Below are 19,008 nucleotides of genomic sequence, written 5' to 3'. Positions count from 1 at the left end.
AATTGGCTAAAAACACATCTCTTCCCATTTTTATTTGACCTTTATTTGAACTCAAGCACTCTCTATTCTAATTCTATTCTTTAAAAAAAAAAAACTTGCCCCTTTTAAACTTGCATTGTACTCATTTACCAACTGCTTGTGTTCTTTAAAAAAAAACACTAGCTTCTCTAATCTTTTTGTATTCTATCCATTTGTTTTCTTTTTATTTATACAATTAACAAAAGCAAAAAAAGGCCTCTAACACTAGCTTGCTCTATTCTTTTTCTATTCTATATGTTTTCTTTTTATTATATAATAAAAACACTTGCTATGTGTACTGCGTTAAACTAACTGAGACTTGTTATAGCACTTGCATATCATTGTGCTCTTGTTGATTTTGATTGCTTCCATTGTCCTCATTTATAAGTCGCTAGGGCTGTGTTGAAAAAATCGATTCACCAATTCTGAATCGATTTTCATATTAATCTCTAAAGATCGATCCGTAACTCAGAGGATCGATTTAATAATAGGCCTACATTTTCCCCGTGAATTTTAATTTGCCGCGTCATTGAATTCACGCATGCGCGCGAGGTTTAAGGACATTAAAACAACGAACATGGCAGCTTTGAAAACTCCAGAAACGCTAAAAGCTGCGATCTGGCACCATTTCGGGTTCAGAAGCAATAAAGAGAATGAGCTTGACAAAAGCAAAGCAATTTGCAAAGCCTGCCAAATGGAGGCGAAGTATTGTGGAAATACTACTAATCTCAGGAACCACATGATGCGACATCATATCCAAGCCCGCCACCGGACCGCAACAGATGACACTGAAACAAACTCTACAACTGCCAACTAATTCTGCACGCTCTGTCAAAATAACTGAGGCGATTGCGGGCTTCATTTGCAAAGATATGCGCACGTATTCTGTTGTTGAGAATGCGGGATTCAGGCGGCTAATGAAGGTAATGGAACCAAATTATGTCATTGTGTCTCGCAAACGTCTGTCTCAAGAAGTGATCCCCAACATGTACCAGACAGTAAAAGATGGTGTAATGTGTAAAGCTTAAGACCGCAGAGAGGGTGGGCATTACGAGTGACACCTGGACATCCGAAGCTACGGAATCTTACATGAGTGTGACAGCACACTACATAGACGAGCTCTGGAACCTCGTGTCTTACGTGCTGCAGACAACCGAAGTTCAAACGGACCATCGCTCTGTCAGTCTAGCTGAAATGTTAACCAAAGCTATGGAGGAGTGGGGGCTGCTGAGTAAAGACCCAGCCATAGTCACTGACAACGCGGCGAATATGATCCGTGTGGTTGAGATTACGGGGCTAACCCACGTCGGCTGCTTCGCGCACATAATCAGACTGGCCTCGCAAGCCGGTCTCAAACTGCCGAATGGAAAAAAAATGCTTTCTTCAAAAACACTTATCTAAATCTCGAAGATCGGATCGGATCGAATCGAATAATGATAATCGATTCAAGATCTTGAGAATCGGAATCGATTCGATTCTTGAAATTTGAATCGAAACCCAGCCCTATAAGTCGCTTTAGATAAAAGCGTCTGCTAAATGACTAAATGTAAATGTAAACATATATCTTGCTCTGCCTCACCAGATGACACGTGGGGGAGGGGGAATAATGTTAACCAATAACAAAAAAATATAAATAATCAAATAGCTATTTGGACATATATGTTGAATGAACTTTAATATAAAATTCAATTTCTGTTGTTACAGAAGTAAAATGCAGAAGTGAAAATAAAATGAAATAAAACACTAAAATGCACATATATAAAAAAGGTTTAAGCAGTCTTGAGCACAAAACAATTCATCTCATCTCATCTCTGTTTGGCTGGTCATCATAGCTCATTCTCTGGCTAAGGAACTGAGCAAAACTAAAAGAATGCACTGACTGGATTTTGTAAACACTCAATCCAGTAAAGAAAGCAGAGCAACTATAAGTCATACCATTAACATACACACACAATGTAACACTCATCACTTGAAAAGCTCTGGTGATATCACTGCTCCAGGGAATGAATGAGACGCAGAATAAAATCTGCAAAATGTCCCTCACAAGGACGCTTTAATCCCTGAGCATTTGGGCTGCTAGGAGAGGCCGGCGTGTGAGCTACATTCAAGACAGGTTCTTCACAGTGGACATACAATCACACAAGCACACTCATACATACATACAGAGTGGGCCAGAAGAGAAGTAATATAACACCCAGGGAACAAGGTGCCACGCCTGACCACGCCGGGCGCAGGGAGAAAAACAGACTGAGAAGGAGAAAGAGTAAAAGAGAGGCACAGCGAAAGAGAAAGCAAGGAGCAGAGGAGGGTAGAAACATTATCCCACCTTCCAGCTTTGTGTGCACCAGAGAAAGGGCCTTTTAACACACATTACACAAGAGCAACAGGCTCGTGTTCATGAGACAAGCTATGTGTCTGTATATGTGTGTATTATATTGTGTGTACAGTAGTTACCATGGTCATTATGAAGCTATTAAGGAAAACACCTTTTTTAAAAAAAGTACATATGTGCATACACTACCATTCAAAATTAGGGGTACGTTTTTTTTAAAATACAATAATTTGATACAGTAATTTTAAGCAGCAACTGTTTTCAACATTGATCATAAGAAATATTTATTGAGCAAAACAGCATTTCTGAAGGATCATGTGACACTGAAGGCTGTTGAAAATAATTGAATAAAACAAATTTAAACCACCATAAAAACTAAACAAAACAAACAAAAACTAAACCAAACCAAACCAAACCAAAAAAACAAACCAAAAAAAAGCAAAACAAACAAAAACACAAAATCAAAACAAAACAAACAAAAACCATAACAAAAAAAATATTGTTGTTATGGAAGTCAAAATAAAATTCAATAAAATGAAATAGAATAAAATCAAATAAAATTAAATAACATCAAAAAAGGGTTTTATGTTGACATAAAAAGCTTTAAGCAGTCTTTTAAACTGTAATACTTCATAATATTACTGTTTTACTGGTGAGCATAAACTTCTTTTGAAAACGTCAATTATATTAATAATAATAATATTTTTATATGAATTATGCACATTTAAAAATTACCCCCTGATTGCCATACTCATATACTCATATATATATATATATCATTTAGAGGTTATTCCAATGTACTTCAAAGTACCAAAGAGACCAAAAAAAATAAATGGTAACTATGGTATTACCATAACAACAAAACCATGACAATGTCATAGTACTTCTTTGTAAGGGACTGAATTAATGCTTCAAGTCAAGTAGATGTAGGAGTCATGACATATTCAGCCCAAAAAAACTGAGGTCGCTATGTTACAAAGATGTCCTACAGCAACAGTCACATTTGGTCATTGTTTTGAGGTGAGGGAATCCAATAGGGAGTTGACTGACTAACCGCAGAATAAAATGTCAACCCAACCCAAGTTCAAGCCATCGCATTATCATGAGCAAAGCGTTCCTTATTTCACAGAACAGACTTACTGTGTGGACGCATCTGACGGAACTTCAGAGAATCCTGCATGCCTTCACCCCCACCCAGCTCCCACAATTCCTAGCAGCTTCTCTCCATTACATTCATATTTCCGCAGCTTTTATATGAGTCCTGCAGAAGAGCAGTGGCTACTGGCCATGACAAAGGATTAAAGAAGCTTAGTCTCTTTTTTGAGATTCCGGATTCTCTGTTGGTTTGAAAAAGGGGATTAATTCAACAAAAAAACAAAAAATACCACAATTGTATCCCCCCAGTTCTTTCAGGAAAGAAATTTTACTTTTTGTTTAAAGCCTGGTATCGATTTATTTCGAGAGGCCCATGTGGAAATAACTCTTGTTTCGAGAGTCCTTCAGACTGAGATCGGTTCTGGTATGCTTCCTGTCATATGGACGTGGCCAGCGGTGCAGTTGTGGAGTGAGAGGTGAGCAGCTGGATTCCTGGAAAACAAGTTAACTGGAGAGAGCGGTCTGGAGCCTCTGAGGCACCGGCGGAGGGGTTGGGATTCGTGGACTCCCCCTGAGAAAACAGGCTGCTCATGCGTCACGGTGCCAGGTGTAAAATGCCAGCATCTGTCGACCGTACCTTGCCAAAACACCATCCATCAGTGATATTCAAATGCGCTGCTTTTGGGAGCCCATAAAAAAACAGATTGAATGAAATTCTTCAACACTTCATTGGCGTTCCATCACACTGAGCTTCCATTAAAGTGTGTAAGAATCACACATAGTGTAAGAACTGAGCAAAGCATATTACAGGAGACAAAACATCAAAGATGGCCTTTTAAAGGTGGTGTTAGGTGAAGTAGAAGCAATTCAGCATTTTAAGGGAAAGTCCACTGCAGTTTTCAAATCTTAGCACATGAAAACATGCTCCACCAGGATTGATGCCAATGATATTACTAACTGGCAGGCCGTGTTTAAATATGAATCAGGGTTATGTGCCATCCAGAAGTGAATTGATAATGCCTTTTAAATTCCAATTCAATCCCTGAATTGAGGTAGCAAAAAGGATGCACAACTGCAGTATGAATTTGAATGCAAGGAATGCATATTCTTGTCATTTTTTTTTTTATTGTTCAACAGTTAGAACTTAATATATCACCAGAGCATTCAATAATCACCTTGGCAGTCTTATAAAGCCATTTCAATCATTCCATCAAACCAGTCCTTTAGTTCTGGGGTTTTGTGGCATCATCTTTTGCATAAAATTACATATCATTGTAATTTCTATCTAGAAAAGCAAAGTCAAACAATAAAAAAAAAAAACTAAAAAGAAATTTTTGAAAAAATATAAGTTTTGAAAAAATTTGTTTTCCATTAATTTTCTGGATTTCATTTTAATGGTTTAAAAGCATCTCTAGGTAATTGATTTTATATAAATAAATATTATTATTTAATTAATTTATTATTTTTTTTTAGAAATGCTGTGTTGTGTATTTACATTTTTCTGGTAAATATTTTTTCTGGTAAAATATTCCTTAAAAAAAACAATGTTTTAATAATTTTATTAGTAGTGGAAGCACTATCAATGTACTATCATTACATTAAGTAATATATTTCTGTTACAGTTTCTTCAAGTTAAACAGAACCTTTATTTTGACGGGTTGCTGTGAACACTTTTACGTTTCTGTTTGTATATGATATGACAAGTTTTTTTTTTTTCAAAAGATGAGTAAAATGACATGAAGTGACTCTTTTTTTTTCAAATAAAGTTCAAAATATACTCATTAAGTGTACTAGCTACTTTTGATTTAATGACCCAAATTTTGTAAAATTCTGTGACATTCCACGTACTACAGCATGACTCTTTCTAAGATAAAATTCAGAATATTAGTGATAGAAAGACAGAATAACAATGATAGATAGACCGATAGATAGTTACAGACAAATGATAGACCGCCTAGATAGATACCGACAGAATGACAGATAGATAGATAACTATCAACAGAGCAATAGACAGAACAAATAGATAGATAAAAAGACCAGAACAATAGAAAGAACAATAGATAGATGTAATGATAAATAGAATGCTAGATAGAAGATAGATAGATAGAACGATTAGAACGATAGAACGATAGATAGATAGATAGATAGATAGATAGATAGATAGATAGATAGATAGATAGATAGATATCAGTATTATTCATATTCCACTCATGAAATAACAGACAGCCAATTCTTAAATTGATTAACTTTTTGGTCTCTTCACTAAAAGCTAACATATGGCTTCAGAAGACCTGGAATACAATTCATAAAAACTACTATGGTGTATTTTGGAGCACACTGCCTGAAGACTATATGCTTCCATATGGAAAAACGTGTTTGTGTTTCTCAACAGAAAAAGTCATGTAGGTTTGTTTAATGAAACAGAGAAAATGACGACAGAAATTTAATTTTTGGGTGAACTTTCCCTTTAAATATGTGAGCACCTCTGACACTGTGCAGGAAAACAGGGGGAAAAAAATGTGATTCCTTCAGAAATTCTTTCTTTGCGATAACGTAAAGATCATATCCATCAGTAAGGGGGTCCATGATACTGGTGAGACTGATATCAACGTTGAAGTCTTATCTTTGGGAACATGTTTCTCTCTCAAAGTGCCTGGAGTGCATTACGGCACAGATGAAAGAACCAGCATTTTCCACCACATTGAAATAAGCACCTTAAATTGCCTACAGAAGGTGTGTGCTCAGGATGACGCCAGCAAGGTTAAAATGGCAATGATGGCCGAGATGAACTTTTGAGAACATAGCGAGATGGTCTAGACAGATTTGTCCAGGTGGCATTTCTAAAAAAAAAAAAAAAAAAAAAATTCATGTAATATTCATCACAAGGCAGACCTCAGAGGAGGAGAACTGCACATCAAAATCTGCTCACGAAATCTGCCTCAACCACATGATTTATCAGCAGTGACGGAAAGAGGTTTCAACAAGGTGCATCCGAAAACACACTGTAGATACGTACAAGCTCAAAGGTGTTTTTAAACGTGAATTTAGGTCACGGTGTGAGTCACAGATGTAGCTCGAATAAGCAAAAAAAAAAAAAAACTCATGACTCGTAGCAAGCCTGGCTGATGGTGAGCCAGAAAGAGAGCAGCTCCACACATCTCCACACTCCCATGAGACAAAGCCCAGCGCATTCTCATACCACAGCCTTCACATGCTCCTCCGCTCTAAAAAAGGCCTGCTCAGAGACGGCCTATGAATAGAGCGCATTGTCATCCACAGGCCTTAATGTGTCCACAGTTTCACAGAGGCAGGGCCTCTGGGCTGCTGGAGCTGAATAATTAAAGAAGAGTTCTGCATTGAAGGAGTCAGGGTGCAGAGCGGCAGGCGGTCTGCTATGGCTCATGAGCCTCAATCTTTCATGCTTTCTATGCCTTACTGTTCCCGAAGCACTAACCACCCATGATACTGTGTTTGCCTTAGTAAAATTAGATTGTTCCCAGGTCCTTCAGCGAGGGGCTCATAGACTTGATGGTTTGGATAACAAGCCAAGTGACCTGTCAGCATCTGTTGGAAAATATTGGAGAGGATACAAAATAGCTACCCTACCATAGTAGCCCTGTTCTAAAATCTAGTTGGCTGCCAACCTAAATAGCATTTGCGTCAGCTGTTTCAAAAAGTACACAGCAAGCGCTCTATATCACCTGAGCCCAAATCCAAAGCATTGTTCTAAATATAGTTAATGGATAGAGCAATCCTAGAATTTCTAGGATGTTCTAGAATTACAACAAACTCAGCAGAAAATAACATGGCAGGCAAAAAAAGAGAAAAGCTGACTATAAATATACCTATATTTAATTTAATACCAAAAAGCATCTATAAGCTAACAAATTTAATTAAAATAATAGTATATTAAATTAATAATATAAATAAGGATAAATATACAATATTTAATTTAAAATAATATTTACTAAAATAAATTAATGTTAATGTGAGTACTGTGCATTAAATTCAGTTGACTATAAATGTACTTATATTTAATTCAATACAGAAATGCATATAATCTAAATAATCTAATTAATAAAAATATAGTTATTATTATTGCCTATGAGAGTATTGTGCATTCAATTCAGTTGACTATAAATATAAATATTTCAATCAATACCGAAAAGCATATACAAGCTAAATAGTTTTTAAAAATACATTATTATTTTTATTTTTATTATAGCATTAATAATAATAATAGTAATAATTAAAAAATAATGAACATTTAATATTAGATTAAATAAATGTTAAATGCTTATTTCTTTCAATGCTGAAAAGCATCTATAAGCTAAAACATTAAAAAAAATGTAATAATAATAATAATTAATAAAAATAATTGGTTTTTAATGGTTTATGAAAATACTCTGTCATTAGCTTAACAATATGCAATATGTTCAATTACAGAAACTCAAAAGGGAGTCAAAAGTAAGCGGACCAATTGGATTTTCCAATGGGCGGAGTCCAGCGATTGACAAAACGTGCTTTCACTCTTAACTTGCAGCAATCACTGCTGATTATTACCAAACTATTTCTCCTCTGAAAGAGATTTTAAAGAGATTAGTTCAATTAGCTGTCCATGAACGGATGTAGATAACAACACTCTCTATTTCCTGATTTTTTCAACTTCTTTAGCTTCATGTTGTCTCTCTCTGTGTTTCATTTCTTTCTGTTTGACTCTCAACACCACATTTTTCTCAATTGTCGTCTCTCTCTGTGTTTCATTTCTTTCTGTTTGACTCTCAACACCACATTTTTCTCAATTGTCCAACTTCTAGAAACGTTCCCCAAAACAAAATGTAAAAATCTGTGGCTGCTAAAACATTAACAACCCAAGCTGCAGTGTCCAAAAACACAAAAGAACATTCTTTCCCAAGCAGGGAATGTGAAATTGAAAACAGTGAGCATTAGCCAACAGTTCGCCTTTTTTTTTTTTTTTTTTTTGTCCGTGTGGAGAGATCCTAAGCAGAGTCTGTTTTAAATATGGCCCTAAAGCATCCCACTGCTGATATTCCAGAATTTGTCATTGATATATAAACTTGTACAAAGTCACATATTTGGCAGTTTGCCCCTGGCTGAATTGACGAGCTGCGGGTAACAGTTGGGAAGGGCCTGTTACAAACACGCAAATACCGACTACACTGAACAGTGCCGTTCTAAATGATATAAATAACAGAAATGACTTCTATTCTCATTGGTAGGACTGGCATTTCTAATTACAGTTGGCTTAATATCTATGCACATTCTCCATTCCACACGGATCAAACATGCGTCCCACTTGTCCTGTGTTTAAACAAATGGCCTGCTCGCTTGAATCAATTAGAAATCATACTTGCTTTAAGCATAATACTAACACATAGCCTAAAGGTCCTTATTCTACACTAAAAACCCAATACACTCCCCATGTCCCTGATTTCAACATTGCTAAACCAATTTGGAAGTGAAATCCAAACTTTGTTGCTGCAATTTATATTTATTTGTCAGTGTAATCAGTGAAAATTACAGTCATTATAAGAAAGAGCTGAGGAGGGTTTAAAAAATTTTTATATTGATTCTGGATGCACAAAACCAAATTTGTAAAAGTTGAAAATTGTTTTACTTGACACCAGGATTATTCTAGGTGATTTTAAAATAGGTTTCTGTTAATTGAAATAAACGTTAAATAAATGAATTTTTTTATTTAAGGATTTACTTATTTTATTTTAGCTAGCTGTCAAGGCGATATTTCTCTTTTTCATTTAGTTTACCTTGATGTACTAAAATAACTCAAAATGAAATAAATATGAATAAAAAATATATAAGCGCCATTTTAAAAAAAAATTATAATACAACTAAAATTACTAAAACTAACAAAAGTCAAAATGGAATAAACAATAATTGTATCTCAATGACTCTAAAATAATACTGCTTGAAACACTGTCTTTAAAACTTACAAAAATAAATAAATAAAAATTACTGTGAGTGAAATGTTTAAAATGAGAGATGATACCGATCAAAGCGCTGTGGACAGATAAGAGATAAGAAAGGGGTCTCTAAAGGCTTGGAAACACAAGCACATTGTTCCTGAGCAGCACTGTGATGTAAACAGAGGACTTGATTGAGACCACATGACTGCATTCCTATAGCAGTTTCAGAGACGCACACAGGAGATGGACAGTAAAACTGTCGTGGCTGCTGCCGTCCAGCTGTGCAACCGCTGTCTGTCTGTCTGTTGCAGGATCACATGACTACACCACTCTTAACGCATGTCAGTAATTGAACATCCAGGACAGAAAATGTGAGTAGTGCTTGCCTTGCCCAATGCGAAGCTTCCCGCCATGATGTTAGGTTGTTATAGGCAGTTGCCAGGGCATTGCTACACGGCTGCTAGAGCAATCTGTTGATAAGCAGAGTTTGTTATAGGTGGTTGCTTACTGGTCCAAGACAAATGAGGCCATATTGGTTAGCCAGGCTTGGGTTCCTCCTCCAATGCATACAGGATTCTTTACCCATTTTATTGTCTTCAAACAATAATTTAAATCACCTAGAAAAGCAATTGCACACTTCAACAATGGTAATAAGAAGCACTTTCTTCCACCGTCAATACCACGACTGAGGTGAGACCCTTGAGCAAGGCACCGAACCTCCAACTGCTCTCCAGGCACCACAACAATATGGCTGCCCACTGCTGTGTGTGTGCACTTGGATGGGTTAAATGCAGAGCACAAATTCCGAGTATGGGTCACCATACTTGGCCACACATCACTTCACATTCACACAACAACAAATATGAGCATGAGAAACAGAAAAAAATTATGCTTGCTTGCTAATAAAAGTCAATTACGTGGAGAACACCATTCAAAAGTCCATTTTTTGGAAGAAAGTATTAGAACAAGAAGAAGAATGTATTAAATTGACCAAAAGTGCCAGAAAAGTGCCAGAAAATTTCAAATAAATGTTGTTCTTTTGAACTTTCTATTCATCAAAAAAAAAACTGAAAAAAATTGTATCATAGTTTCCACTCAAATATTACGCAGCACAACTGTTTCAACATTTAGGATAAGAAATGTTTCCTGAAATCATTTTAAAATGCAGCAAATTAGCATATTAGAATGATTTCTGAAAGATCATGTGACACTGAAGACTTTATTGGCTGCTAAAGAATTCAGCTTTGCATCACAGTGATAAATTACATTTTAAAATATATAGAAAACAGATAGAAAACTGTTATGTTAAATTCCAACTTCTTTCAAAAACTTTTCAAACAACTTTAAAAGGGATAGTTCACCTAAAAACGATTGTCTATGATTATTTAACTCACCCTTGCTGTTCCAAACCTGTATGACTTTCTTTTTCTATGGAATATCTGGAAATATTTCATTTTTTGTTCATACAATGAAATATTTTGAGCACCTGAATCATTCATCAAAATAGTCATACGTGTGTCAGTTGTGAAGCACTAGTGTTGCCAAATAAAACTTTTTCCTAAACACTCATTGGTCAAATAAAAAGATAGTCCAACCTCAAACACACCATCAGTTGAGTCAAAAAATCAAAAATCACAAACATAAAAAACAAAGATCAAATATCAAAAACAACCATAAACTTTACTCATCAAGAGTTCTTATAGTTGTCTGTGCATATGAGGCTGGGATAGAGCAAGTACACATATCGAAACAATTACACACTCCAGCTTTAAGACCTAAATGTTACAGATTTCTTCAGAAGGGTTGAAGATTTCCATCTGAAACAAATCGAGCCTCTCTACATGTAGTCATCTAGGTTCACGAAGGGCAAAGCAGACATCTGTTATGTTTTAACACCAAACCCAACACATGTGCAATCTAATGTGGTAAAATATTTCAATTATTAAACCCATTCAACGCCACTTTCACCTCCAATTACGAGTGCACAAGGCTTAACGACTGAATTACAGTTCTTGGTTATAGTAGTATACCTTAAAACACAAGCCAGAAAAATATTATCACTGGAATCGTTTGCATGAAAATCCCATCAAAAAACACACAGATTGTTTTCTCCACCGAGCTCAAACACATGGAAAGAACCAACGTCCGTTACATCCTTAAAACCAGGACATGCTTTCAGCTGCTACAAGGAAGCAAATGACGTTATTTCGGGAATGCATTATTTACAGCATTACACCTTTTGCTTAGCGACGGGGTTAAAGGTCAGTTTGAGCCGGATGTGGTTGCAGAGCAGTCAGCGGGCTGAACAGTCGCTCTTCTGAGGCAGCTGTGTCCTCGAATGAGGGCTTGGTTCCAAATGCAGCATAATGTTACAGCCTGATAACACAGTCAAAAACAACAAAAAATATGCACTCAGTTCCCTGTGTATGAAATGTCCTCCAAGAGCAGGAACAGATTTAGCTTCACTGAAGCTGTGGAGCAAGTCAGCAAGGTGTGAAATTGTTTACTACCTTTCATAAGGCAACAAGTGGCTTCTACACTAATAAATGGTGCAAATTTGAATGTTTATTAAGTGTCCGTGGGTCTAGGAATAAAAGCTAGCAGTTTAAGCTTGGACTGGAATGAAATGTAACAGTTTGAGCTTGTCTGTACGTCTCCCTCCCCATCGATGGCTCCAGTTATGCTACATCGGACTGATGCTACAAGATTATCTCATAGGCATCCGATGACACTCTTCCCACAGTCACCACAACGAAAAAAAATGACAATCCATGTGTAACATGTGGGAAAACTGGATGTGTACAGGCAAGTACAGAACTTGTGTAACTCTAGTCTTGATATCATATCATTAAGGTTATCTGGAGGTATGCTAACAAGATTTGGAAGTCTCTTGTGCGACTGTATGAGCTTGTGAAATACAATATGTTTGCTTAGACAAAGAAAAACAACTTTGTCTGACTAGTCCTCTCTATTAGATCTTAACATCTGCTTTGAGTGGGGTCTCGGGGTCAGCGGACAACAGTGATTGGATGAAAGTGCCAGATAAGCATAATCCACAAGGCTAACAACAGTTAAAGGAGATTTGCGTTAATAGATCTCCTTTATCAAGCTTCATGAAGATGCAAATGCCAGTTTGCTTTCTTAGACCGTATATATCTCATGAAAACTGTCAAGAACATGTCTTGTTTATATTTTATCCCAAAATCACACAAAACGTATATTTTGCATGAGGAAAACCAAGCCTTTTTAGCATTGTGACCTAACTTTGATGACAATTAAGCACATTTTCCCATATAAAATAAATCATTGTTGAATTGCATCAGGATGTCGTTTTAAGAATATTTCTTGGTGATTCTCATTATTAAAAAAAACATACTGTATAAATTGTTTTTTTTAAAATATTAGCATAAATTCAAGTCAGCACAACAAATAGTAGTATAATGTATAAATACTTTAATATGGATATATGCATGTCTATATGAATATATAAATATTTTTCACAAATTACATTAATGTTAAATATAAACAGTACATCAAAAACTACTTAATATATTGATGCATACATATAAAATATATTATATAATTACATTATATTTATTTATTTAAAATATTTTTGTCAATATTTAACAATGTAATAATTTTTATTTACAATATATTATATAATTATATTATTTAAATTATTCATTTAACAATTAATGTAATATACATCTACAATATATTATAATTATATATATATATATATATTATTTAAAGTAGTATTTGTCAATATTAACATTTAACACAAAGATATATATATATATATATATATATATAATATATGGTAATGAGAAATAGATATATATATATGTGCATACTTTTTTCATTATGGTAATGAGAATTGGGGGATAAGATGAGGGAATGCACCTAATTTTCATGAGAATGCCACAATGCAAAAAAAAGGTCCCAAAATAGAGCTCATTTTCTTTATGCAAAATAGATTTCTTAATGATTTGGAGTGAAATATGACCTGGACATGTTCTTGAAGGCTCACGAGATTCATTCTAGAACACCTTAGTGTAGGGTGAGGCAAAGAGGCAAAACCAGCATGTTTTAGTTCATTAACCTACATTTGGATCATGAGGAAGTGAGATGTACAAGGAAAAGAAAAGAAAACTCTGGCGTGCTGCCGTGAACAGGGAAGTGCTGTTTAATATTCATTTTTCTATGGAATACTGGGAGTGGGGTAAAACCGGGACTCATGGTATTTGCCCACAGAGACTAAAGAGACAGCGAGAGGAAATGATGTCAGTCAAACCAGATGCTACAGCATCTGTTAATAAATTACATAGGAAAACAAACCATACATTCCCTACTAAATCTTCACAAAATCAACCAATAACTATAGCAAAAACAAATATAGAATTAAAACTGCAGGTAAAGCAGTGAGATGCTGTCTGTCTGGCACAGCTTACGAATAATTTATGGCATTTAGCAAATGTCATGATCTCCCCATGTCCAAGCACAGGTGACTGGCAGTGACACAACCTTGGCACCACCATCTTGCACCGCAAGCGGCGCCTCGACCCCACTGCACAGCCCCTGTCAGCTTTCATCAGAGCCCCTTACTCACATACCTCACAACATTCCATCACTTCCTCTCACTTCTTCTTTATTTGCCATAAAGCAAATATTTTGAATAATATTGCTAATATTGTGAAATATCATTAAAATAACTGTTTCCTATTTTATTTAAATATTAATTAATTACAGTGATGGCAAAGCTGAATTTTCAGTCACAAGATCCTTCAGAAATCATTCCAGAAATCTATCCAGATTTAGTGCTCAAGAAACATTTCTTATTATTATCAACACATAAAACATATCAAACCTTATTAACACATAAAACATCTTCATTTACAGATACAGTCATTTGTGCTGACATTCTCAACAGGCAAGGCCTCAAATCAGGGTCACATAGGGGTTCTTTTCTTCCACAGCCAGCATGACCCCTGTTTAACAACTTAACCTTTTCACTTACTAACAGTGTTACCCTGAGGGTGAAATGAGATCCATTCATCCTTTATTTGGCATGAACGAGACTAATACTTAGTTTGAAGAATCAGAATCCATTAAGAGTCTGCCAGCATAGACAGAAGACCACTGAGAGAAACTCTCGCCAATCTGGGAAAGGTTTCCAAGCCATGTAAATCAAAATCAATGCAAACAAGCCTCACATGTACGTAAAAGATGCAAGGCATAAAACCTCAAAAATAAACCATGTTTGACTTATAACTGGAGGCAGCGAAACACACAATAAGTTTGTTACATTGTATACAAACTTTACAAACACATTATTGTCCTTAACGGCATTATAGGTCAGTACACAGATGCAAATCTTTCTGATGAGCAGACGTTCTGTAATTTCCAGGCCTTTCATCCCATGCCAACACACTGAGATAATCACCTCTCCATGAGTGCAGTGCTAAACAGCACCAGAAGCTAAGCTGGAATGGCAAGGGAGCATCTCATTTCTACAAAGGCAAACACACACAAGCAGAGGTTCAGAAGAATGATACAGGGCTGCAGAAAGAAGGAACCGAGCCAGAATATTCCCTCCACCGCAATCATAAAGTGAGGCAAAACGTTTAAATGCAAAATGAGCTGATTAAGGCTAACGAAGCTTGAAGGGCGGCTAAAAATACTTGTGTCCACTTGCAGACGAAGCAGCCTGTGATCATCTTTAAGTGAAGTTTGGCTGAAATTACATTTGGCTCTGAATAGAATGCGAAGGGGGTGTTTGCCATTTGAACATTCAAAAAAACACACACTGCCATTCTAGAGCAATTTATGACTACAAAAATAGAAATAATACATTCAAAAATCGAATAAAAACTGCTTCCATAAATGAAAGTATTAGGTTTATAAAAGGTGCTGGCTTACATGCTTAAGTTTACACGCTCTACTTAGGGTGCTTTCAGGGTGCGTTCACACTTGTCATGTTTGGTTTGATTAAAACAAACCCTGGTGCGACTGCTCTGTTAGTGCGGTTCATTTGAGTATGTGTGAACGCTGCGATCCGAACCCTGGTGCACACCAAACAAGCGGACCGAGACCACTGAAAAGATGTCTCGGTCCGCTTCCAAACGAACTCTGGTACTTCTAAACGAACCAAAAACATGAAGTAATGAAAAGATGCGACGTTATGCGACATGATTTGACAATACGGTGTAACCAAAACAAAATGAACAGAGGGCAAACATGGAGCAACGATGAGGTAAAGTGCCTTTTATGAGCTCCTTGTGAGTTTGCAGGTGGTGAAAATAAAATTATATGTACACTACCACTACATGCAAGAATGAGTGCCCTTAGTCCAGCAGACGGCATTAGGTGTGTTCGACTTAAATCGGTGCTGAGCAGACCGATCGGTTAGTGGGTGCTTTGATATCATACACCCGCAATGCCGCTTTAAGTCTGACCTGACGCACCTTTTGTTTGGGGAGTTTGATGAGTTCTGTCATGGTACGTCACGTCATTCAAGCCGACCAATCAGGTTGTGAATATATCACAATGCCTTTAGGTTCACTGTCAAAAATGCCAATGTGAACAGTAAGCGGACCAGGACCAAATGTATCATTTTCCTTTTTGGTCATGAACCAAACGAACCGAACTACAAGTGTGAACACACCCTCACACTAGTACTTTTGGTGCGCACCCGGGTTCATTTGACGTCAGAGTTCGGTTCGTTTGGATGATGTGAACACTGTCTTCCGAACTCGGGTGCGCACCCACGAACCATACCAGAGTCCGCTTAAAAAGGGTGGTCTGGGGTACAGTTCAAGTGAACTCCGGCTACAGCAGCAGTTTTCTGTCGGGGATTTGTCACGCCATGCCGCATCCAGTGTAGACAGTATCATTGATTATAATGAGTTCTATAGTATTTTGTCACGCCACGCCCCTCGAGTCTGGTGTAGACACGGTATAAGCAACGTGGTAAACAGCTGCTGGCTTGATGACGCAAACGAACTACGGTTAGGACCCAAATAAAATTATATAAACACAGTCCAGCGGGAGCAGGGGGAGGGGGGAGCAATCAAACTCGGATTCAGACCAGGCAAGCGAACCAAGTGTGAAAGCACCCTTAGAGTGTTTGAATTATTTAGTGACTTTTGCACAAACCATGAACTAAATGTGTACTGTTTTGGACATACTTGTTATGTAAATTTTATACCAAATGACTTTTGTTTTATCGAAGTACCATCCCATACTTAACGCTCGTGCAGCTGTTGCTATGGCTACCTCCTCAGGCAAATGTGACTAATTTACACAAATGTCTGTTTTATTAACTTACCAGCTGAAAATGCTGGTTTAAAACAGCCTGGTCTGCTATTCTAAGCTAGTTTCAGCTGGATTAAGCTGGTCTTCAGGCCTAGCTACACTGGTCTTCAGCTGGTCTCTCAGCTAGACAGCTCCCAAAACTCCTCTAAAACCAGCCAACTGAATTAAGCTTGTTTAAGATGTTTTAATCAGGTTTGCAATCTAACCATTTTGGTTAACGATACACTAAATCTTAGCATGTAACAGACAGTTTAGAACCCATAATGCTTTCTGTAAGACAAATTTAATATTAAACAAAGAATATTTGTGATCTATCTACCCAGTAAACCCACTGACTGTAATTTGTTAGGTATAAAATTATGCTGTTTTTCACTACACAGGTTGGTGCAGCATGTTTGGTATGGTTTGGATATACAGGCCTGCTTTCTGCTGGAACTTTGAGGCAGGGTTAACAAATGCACAAGCACTTATCGCCTTAAATGGTTCAGATCTACACACAGCAGACAATCACACATGCCACACACACACAAACGCACATTACAAAAGACCACCAGGCGCTAGAATTAAAAGCAACATTAGCAAACGGTTCACTCAGTTCAGTTTGCTTATGTCAGATGCCAGGATTCTCAACATGATACATGATACAAATATTACATGCCTGTGTTTCTGTCTGACTCCAAATGATGTGCAAAGCACACAATGCTGCAAAAAAGCCTTAAAGCCTTTACCAGCTTTGAGCTACCAATAATCAGTTTTGCCAATTCTAATTTTTTATGACTGATACCATTACGTTGTACCCTCCAACTAATTATTGAACAACTATCACCCCATCTGAAACCAGTATTTTTTTTTTTTTACAAATATTTATGAATAAACATGCATGAATATTACATGCAATATTACATACTATTATACTCATTTAAATATTCGTTAATATAAATTTATATTTGTAAATTGTGTTTTTACTGTTGTAGTCCAGTAATTATTTAGATATTATTGTATCAAAAGATGGGGGAAAAATCATATATATTTGCATTATCTGTCTTTTATGTTTGAAATGCATAAATAAAAAAATCTAGTCAAAAAGTAGAAATGGAAATACAATACTATAAATGTCTGCTTAGAATTATTTGGTATCTAAACATAAAAATAAACTGTATAAGTCTTGAAAAAATAATATTGTACGAAAAAATCATCAAGCTGTAAACTTAGTTGATGTCATGTTAAGAGCATATGTTAATAATTCATATTATCATACATCCATCATGTCTCTATATTCAAAATAAAACCTCAATTCCATTAAGATTAATATCTAACAATTATCTTATGTAAATGAATTTTTGCTGCATTACACTGTCTGGGCATCTTTTTGTGGTATAAATGCAGCTTCAGATGCAGCTTTTGCAGTCTAAAGATGGCATGGCAATGCAATTGTGGGGAACTGCTTGTTTACCTAACTGCTGGTGTATTGAAGACATTATACTGGCATAAATAACAACACAGCCAGAGAAATTCAAAAATATCAGCGGGTACATGAAGATTCCACGGCGGAATTCTGACCGTTGGTCTCTAGGGAAACGCATTTTCAAAATCCTAACGGAAAAAAAATCAATTCTGAAGTCTCTGAATGGTTTCCTCAAGGTCAAATAGATACATTGTAACAAAGAAAACGAGGCGGGAGTTACAGCAAACGAGCGAACGCCTTTACGAACACAACCTCAGTGCTGCTGCGGGGATAATAATTGGCTCCAACATCTGGTGCTGGTTGTGTTGGTATGGTGGTGGGTTTGTGGTGGGAGGGGGAGTAGGAGGAGAGGAGGGGGGCATTAACGTATCCTCCGCAACAACCGTATTGTAGAACGAAATAAGTCATTTAAAATGTCAATCATACCTTCGGATAACTCCAGCTCCAGCTCAGCCAATCTGGCCCGCACTTCCAGTGGAAGGGGCAGCGCATCGCGGTCCGCCATTGTCCGTTCAAGGGGGTAAAAATCACTCTCGTCCTCTTTCTTCGACTCTTTCAGCGCTGCTGCCGTTTCTCCGCGTCGCAGCGGTGCATAAGGAGGGCTGCGGGAGACGCGTGTCCAACAACAAACTGTTCGGTGAACGGTAATGCTCGGAGATTTTCTGTCCCTCTCAACGAAGCCCCGCCATGTCTGAAGGGCTCCGCCGTTTGAGTCAGCAGTGTAAGATGTGGACTGTCAGTGCGGTGAAGCTCGCGGATCGGAGCGGTGAGTATGTGTGTGCGCGTGCCTCTCCAACCCCTCTCTCCCTCTCTTTCTCTCTGTCACTCTCTCATGACGC

General features: G+C 36.9%; 1 protein-coding gene across 2 annotated transcripts in view; it reads right to left on the bottom strand.

Annotated features, from left to right (window-relative positions):
* Positions 1 to 19,008, bottom strand: part of LOC109089254 (disco-interacting protein 2 homolog C-like) — a 112,543-nt gene extending 93,535 nt beyond the window's left edge. The window contains exon 1 of one of the 2 annotated variants that reach the window (XM_042714506.1): positions 18,596 to 19,008. In XM_042714506.1, the coding sequence (XP_042570440.1) occupies positions 18,596 to 18,674 (79 nt within the window). In that variant the 5' untranslated portion in view covers positions 18,675 to 19,008. The remainder of the gene's footprint in view (positions 1 to 18,595) is intronic. The other variant, XM_042714507.1, reaches the window with a different exon arrangement.

Source organism: Cyprinus carpio, chromosome A24 (genome assembly GCF_018340385.1).
Source record: "Cyprinus carpio isolate SPL01 chromosome A24, ASM1834038v1, whole genome shotgun sequence".
Lineage (NCBI taxonomy): Eukaryota > Metazoa > Chordata > Actinopteri > Cypriniformes > Cyprinidae > Cyprinus > Cyprinus carpio.
Note: the sequence above shows the minus strand (reverse complement) of the source record. Positions and strands in the feature narration are given on the sequence as shown.